The sequence below is a fragment of the Orbicella franksi genome, chromosome 4 (genome assembly GCF_964199315.1).
Source record: "Orbicella franksi chromosome 4, jaOrbFran1.1, whole genome shotgun sequence".
NCBI classification, from domain to species: Eukaryota; Metazoa; Cnidaria; class Anthozoa; order Scleractinia; family Merulinidae; genus Orbicella; species Orbicella franksi.
The window spans coordinates 30,781,541-30,788,878 of NC_138148.1; the positions used below are offsets into that span (position 1 = coordinate 30,781,541).

A 7,338-nucleotide genomic window follows, 5' to 3' on the forward strand; every position below is an offset into this window, starting at 1 on the left:
CTTCACAAGCTAAACAAGTTCTATAACTGGATGTGCCACTGGGCCAATGAAACTGAAGGAAGCAGCAAGAGCTTCATCTCTTCTAAGTTGTGGTTTGATCTGCAATCAATGTGCCTTGGATTCCAGTCTCTGGTCCATTACAAGATGACTAGATTCCCCGGCACAATAATCAAACCTGCGATTGTAAATCAAGACTGTGTGGAGAATCATTTCTGCCAGATACGTTCATGCAATGGCCAGAAAGATAATCCCACCTTCTTGCAGCAGCAATCAACACAGAACTCCATCAGACTGGGCCAAACAACCATTAGTACAAAGAGCAATGCATCTTGTAACAGCACCAATGTGTACATAAGGCCATCGATTGAAGGAATGAATGGAAAAAAGACTCTAAAGTGACTTTCTTTATTTGGTTTTTGCATTTTTCAGTTTAGACTGCCTAGTATTTTATGCTCATAAAGTACTTAACTTGCAGTCAGTAGTTTTAAAAGAACCATTACCATTTAAATTAATGTCATTACATTTACCTCTTGATAAACGGATTCTGATGTGTCCATCGTCAGATTCTGATCTTTCTGCTACCTGAAAAATTCTGTCATCCACCGGAGATGCAAATGGAACAAATATGTGCTGTGTAATAGCATTCAGCAGGGCTTCACCAATAACTGTCTTTGTTGACCTTGCAGAAACCCTGACATTATACGCTTCACAAAGTGCAACCAACTGTGATTTGCTGTACACACGACTCAGTGGAGCAGTGCCTTGGTGCTGGTTAATAAAGGCAACAAGACGACCATGAGAAACTCTCTTGTTGTCACTTCGGTCTCGGAGAATTTCCTATAAGAAGAAAAAAAGATAGAACAACCCTATAAAACAATAATATTTATTTTTAAAAAATAAATTAAGTTTGTTCGAGTAACAAATTAGCAAATTGCTAATTCAAGAAGTACCTGGAATGATACACTGTCACTTTTCTCTTTGTTCCTCTTTTGCTTTTGCAAAACTCTTTTCCGTAGTTCCGCACTCTTCCTCACTTGGCATTCTCTTCGAAAATCTCTCAGGAACTGACATGCCCCCATGTTTACATAGTACAGCAATATGTCTGACAGAAGCTTCTCAATAAGTTCCTGTTGACAACAAAAAAGATTACCTTTATTTATAATAAATAATTTCAGTACCTCCATTTAAAGGATTTCATAATTTATATATTACAGATCACCAATAAAAGGGAGTCGCCATCTTAGTTTATTATTAGTTTCCAGTCTTTATCTACCGTTCATGAAGCTACACGTGCTAAACCGTACACGTGCTATTATTTTCGGGCAAATTTTTTTTTTTCTTTTTGTGGACGAATATACTTTAATACCATAAAGAAATCAAATTATTACCTTGTATTGACAGGTATCCTCATTTTCAAAGCACTGTATCCAGCTCGTCTTCAACTCATGATCGCCTTTCAATGCAGCCATGGCCATTTCCACCATTTCTTCCCGTGCACTTTTCAAATGTGTAAATTTAGTAATTTCACTCTCCTTTTCTCTAGTTCCATAAAGAAAATGTACGCCTGGTCTGAAATGTGAAGCAGTCCTCTTTCACGGTACTGTCTCCCTTCTGTCACTTCTAGCGTGTCAGAAAACATTGAATTTTCTTCCAGTTCTGAGTACGGTCGTATGACGTTCTCTTCAAGTAATTGGCAAGCTATCTGCTGGGTTTCAACTCTGGCCAGAGTGGAACTGCACTTCGTAAACACATTTCCTTGAATGTATTTTCTGTAACGATTCAGAACCTTCCTCACAGCCCAACCACCAACATGCCGTACTTTTGATCTACCTACTCCACTCATTTGATCAACATCAAAATCGATGGTTTCCTCCTGTCGTTGCTGTTTTACAACAGAAACCAACTGTTCCAAAAATATCCGGTACACCGAAGTTGCCAGCTGAACTGCCACAGCCCTTTGTGGTGGCGTGCTTGCCGTTGCATCAAATAAAGCACAAACGTACCGTGAAAAATCAATACCGATAAAAAACTCATGCAGACTGGACGTCACTGCGGTAAACTCTTGACGGCCAATTTCAACTAAAATCTCGTCTGGATTTTCGACCACGTGGTTTTCTACCATTAGGTAATAATGGAACCAAACTAGCTTTGCGAAGCATTTCACCTTTTCTAAAGAGCTTTCACTTAGCAAGCAATCAATTGCATTGTTCTTCTCTTCCCAAAAGGTGGAGACAGCATTTGATTTCATGGATGGCAATAAATCCAGGATGCTCATCATGACTTCTTGAGGGGGAGTTGCGAGAATAGACTCGTGTGTCAACAGCTGGCGGTACACTTCCATCAATTCCATCGGAATTGCCACCTCATCGTCTTCAAATGACGCTCTTGCAGGACCATCCAGCAGTTCTGAAGGAAAAGAGAAAGGATCATCGTCTTCTCCATACTCGTGATATCGATCTTTAACGGAATGAAAAATATCAGAATTGACATTTTTGTTTCGGCAACATGACATGTCCGCGACTGGGGCATCGAGATGTTGCGAGGAGCAAATTTCTACTGCTCTTCTTGGTGGTCTTAACAGCTGCCGAGGACTAAAATCTAGAATCTGGATATGTTCAGGAGATTTCACTCTTGAAATAGCAACATAAATTAAACCGGAAACATACTCTCGTGAGCAGTGGACAATGGCAGAAGCAAGAGTTAGCCCTTGAGACTTATGGCAGGTAACGGCATAAGCTAAAACAAGGGGAAACTGTGTGACGCCTCCCATTTTTTGCCCTATCAAGTTCCTCTTGATCCATGTCTGCCGGGAAATCTCCACCACACCAACATCCTCAAAGAAAACCAAAAGATCGTCACCTCGAGCACCAGTAAAAACACCCACACTTCCATTCTTTAGGTTTTCTGACAAGTTCCACACCAGCATAACCTTACATCCTCGCTTCAGTTGCAATACTTCCACCCCTGGCCAGCTCATGCTCCTGGAATTGTCATTTTCAAATGATGCATTGTAGACCAGAAGTTCTCCTGGTAATTTGTCAAGTTCCTTTCTATTCATCAGTGTCACTGGTATTTTGCGGAAAAATATGTGCGTGGTACTTTCCTCTAAGTCTGCAGACAAATTTCTCTTCAAGGAACAAATATATTCCTCAGAATCTTTTGAACACCGACCCAGCCTTATCTCAGCAAGAGCATTTAGGAAATGTTTGTCGTTTTCAGATTGGCGCATCACCTTAGTTAATGCAAAACGATGGCTAATCGCCAAATCAAACAAGGGTGACTCGAACATGTAACACCCTTCATCAAATATGTTAGGGACGGGCTGCAACTGCAGGAATTCTCCTACAAGGATAAGCTGTTTTCCAGCGAATGGTAGGGTACGATTTACCTGATCATCTTCAAGTTCGTGATGAAGGCAGTTCACAAGTTCAAACATCCTCTGGCTAGACATGCTTGCCTCGTCCCAAATTATCACGTCGATAGCCCTAACGCGATCGCAAACTACAGAGTTGGCGATAGAACGGTCGATCAGTTGACGCCATGGCAAATCAGCAGTCATAAGACCGTAGAACGAGTGAACTGTCGATGCAATTCCACGATCATACACTTGGCAAGAAATACCACTAGAGCAGACTATACCCACAGTTCTTCCCCGTGCATTGAGTGTCGCTATTATTCGCTTGACAACCTCACTCTTCCCCACTCCAGCTTGACCTGTGATCAGAAGGTTATGGCCTTCGGCGGCAAACTTCAAGATTTCTTGCTGATCGCCATTCAATTGAATCCTGAAAATGCCACCAGAAAAATTCGAAGCCATTACAATCGAGCAAAATCGTGAGGTGCGAAAAAACATGTGCGAATTTTTGCGAAAGTCAAAATTACGCGTTCAAAAGCACAAAATAAAACTGAAATTAATGTACTTACATCATGAACAAGAAGAACTAAAACTTTCTACTACCACATGGCGCTTAGAAATAAGATTTTTCTAAGAATACTGAAAAGAATAAGCTGAAGAATTGCCGACTGGATGCAATGGGTTTCCTCTGACTTTGTGAGATCTTTCATTTGTAAACACGACTCGACTTGATTTTGATTGGTCGGTGGTAACAATGCGCGTCTTGCTGGGTTTGTCAAATGAATCACGAGGGTACCCGGGGAGCATTTTGGTTTGCGTGTTGACAAATCGTTGCTGACTACCCCCGGTCGGGCTTATTTTAGTCACCCAACGTACTATGCGAACCGCAAAAGTGTCCTAACTTTTGTGACACGGCTGTTTTCGACTTTGCGAGCGAAGCAATCTGGAAATAAATGTTTCGTAGCGAAGGCGTTGTGGACGGAATCGCGTAGCGAGTGAACTGACATGGAACTTCAACATCTCTTCTTCGATTCTACGGAGGAATTGAGCCGGCAGGGTTATTTTCAGTGGATTTATTCGCTTCGAGCGGCGGGCACTCCGGAAATCAGTGTCCGGCCTTGTCTTTCTTTTAGTAGTGGAAACCCACAGAACGATAACTCGCCGAAATCGCGTTAGATCGGCCTGAGGAGCTGGCAAACAACAAAGAACACAACACAGCAACAGGGTAAGTCGATTTTATTCACAAAATATCAGAATAATTGGCTTTTCAAGCAAAGCCGTTGCATTCCCATACAAACCTTTATAAATTCAAACCGTTGAAACACAACACCTCCACATACTGCAAGGCGGGAGTCATGTTTCGCGTGGTCAAATTCGGTCGTTATGTAATAGTACATGCCATATGTCACGTTAACCTGAACGTTCGCATAAACAGGAAAAAAAAAAGGATAACATTGAGAGCTTGGGCGGCCTGTGGTTTGAATAGATTACACCATTACTTTTTTAACACCATTACTTTAATTGGGCCTGGCTGGAACTTCACTTTGAACTTGTATGACTACATCCTTAATACCCTCTTTCGATGCATGTGCACAGTTTAGACTTTGGGCCATAAATCACCTCGAGTGGTTTGTGGTCTGTAATGAGCTCAAATGGGACTGCGTAGATGCAAGGGTGGAACTTTTCGCAAACCCATACGAGTGCGAGCGCCTCACTCTCAGTTTGTGAATATCTTGTTTCTTGTATCTGTTAGACTTCGGCTTGCATAGCTGATGATCGTTGGTCCATCCTTGTGCATCTGTGTCAAAGCAGCTCTCGAGGAACTTGTGGAAAGCCCTAGTTGGTGCTAATGGTGTCATTTTCTTCCATAAGGATGAGGGATCAAACTCCTGTAGAGTTGTCTTGAATACTCTCTCTATGTTAACCAACACAGTCACACATGCAATTCCTTTTTAATATTTTTTCCTTCATTTTTTTCACATCTGCAAAAGATTTGAAAGTCCTAGCACTGGGTGTAGCGATTCAAACACTGGAACCTTATGACCTTTTTCGGTATCACTGCTAATATATGAGAAACTCCCGCACGGTTCTGCCCTGGAATTAAAAAAATTTCTCTTTCGATCGTTAGCCCAGTGGCACTTTGGTGTGAAACACATGTGTCATATCATATAGACGGGTGATACACCGCTTATCCCACGCGAACAACCATATTAATTTGCTATCTGTGAAATAATCATAAATAAAATGCATGTAGGAAAGTCAACTGAGGAAAAAAGGCGCAAAGTACGAAATAAATGAAATTAAACAGCACCCGCCTCGATTCAGAACAAGCTTGCTCTTATATGCTTTCAAAAGATGGTGAACGGCCTTGTATTTCCTTTAGAGAGCTTAAGCAATGGCGAAGGCGATCTCGAAGACAACACCTATTAGAAAACGAATTTATCTTCGAATTTCGAAATTTTCTAGATCTGTTCAGTGCGCCAATTAATCTCAGACCTTGGTCGGGCTGAATATGTAACGCCAGCGACCAATTCCAAATGAAATACGAAAAACTAGCCGCCATATTTCGCGTTCTCCAAAATACGCAGTGACAACTTAGTCATTTCACTTCAGTGCTGTTTTGCGGCAAAGAAATGTGCACAGCCATTATTCTACTTATTAAACCTTCCGTTTGCTAGCGTTGCCGCCGTGGTTTCTTTGAGTTATCTATTTAAATCATTTCTTAATTTGACTGACAACAGACAATAGAGAAGAATATTCATAGATTCGAAATAAAAAAGAAAAACGAAAATACCAAAATAAGTTTTATTAGTGCTCACCGTTTTTCTTGATGTATGCCGCAAGAGAAGCGGTTATACTTTTAGGTGCGTGTTTATCGAGGTATTATTAGTATAACTTTGACAAAACGTAACACTGAATCTGTCTTAACCTTCCCGAGCATAGACGCAGCGATCAACGGAAATTCACTTCAATTATTTTCTTTCCTAAAGATGTCTGAAGAGCAAACTGTATTCATCCCTTTTCTTTCCACTAAAATATCAATATAAGTTGTAATTTCAGCCCTTTTAGACTGGTGATTGAAAACTGTACGAGTTATAAGACGTGCATAACTCCTGCAGGGGTCCGTTTCTCGAAAGCCCCGGAAACTTTTCGCGCCCGCAAAGCCATGTTTATGCCGAGAGCGACGCCTATTTATAAACCCAGCGCACAAGAGACTATAATGAAATGGTTATAATCGCGGTCGTGCATGCGGCCAGAAACCACTGAATCACTGAAACACTTGTTTGGATTAATTTGGCCACTCACGTGGCGTTTATTTCAAACCATTCAAATGCTAAGGTGTCAAATTAATCAATTAAACATCGCTATATTTGATTCAGTGAATAAAGTTGGGGCGAAAAACAGCCACAAGCCATATCCTGTGGCGAGCCCCAACCCAAGCCGCAGGCACGCACGCACGCACGCACTATGAAATAGTGCAGAAACGACCAAATATGAAGATAATGGAAACTATGTAATATAAAGGCATCAGGAACACCAGGCCCTTCTCTGACATGTCCTTGAAGCCCCAACGAGTAACGGCTAGTTCTCGGGCTCGATAAGAGCACGCGTTCCAGCGCTCTAGAGTAACAACTACTCTAATATAAAATTGTTGCCCCAGTCCTTGTCTGACAGGCAAACTAACTCTGGAGATAAGCTAAATTGTGGATCACGTTATGATTAATCGTAATAATAGTAAGAACACTTATAATAGTAGACAAAGCCAGCACTTGCCCGGTCTTTGTCGGAATAAAATAAAATAACTAACTGGAAAAATAAAATAGGATGTACTAGGCTAAAATTGCCGCCCCAGCCCATGCCTGGAAGGCGAGCATTGATCTTAGCTACAGCTAACAGCTGAAGTAGTTTACTGAAGACTAGAAATAATAATTATGATGCCCCAGCCCCTGACTGAAAGGCGAGCTTAAGTCTTAAACACCTCT

General features: G+C 41.4%; 1 protein-coding gene across 1 annotated transcript; it reads right to left on the reverse strand.

The window, feature by feature from the left end:
- Window positions 1-1,501: 1,501 nt before the first annotated feature.
- LOC145485700 (ATP-dependent DNA helicase Pif1-like) lies at window positions 1,502-4,814 on the reverse strand. The gene has a single exon (XM_081464323.1). It carries the CDS (start codon window positions 3,851-3,853, stop codon window positions 1,502-1,504), a length of 2,352 nt encoding a protein of 783 aa, XP_081320449.1. The 5' UTR covers window positions 3,854-4,814.
- Between the last annotated feature and the right edge of the window lie 2,524 nt (window positions 4,815-7,338).

Coding starts and splice junctions, on each gene's coding strand:
- LOC145485700 (XM_081464323.1), bottom strand. CDS start 3,853: ATGTTTTTTCGCACCTCACGATTTTGCTCGATTGTAATGGCTTCGAAT.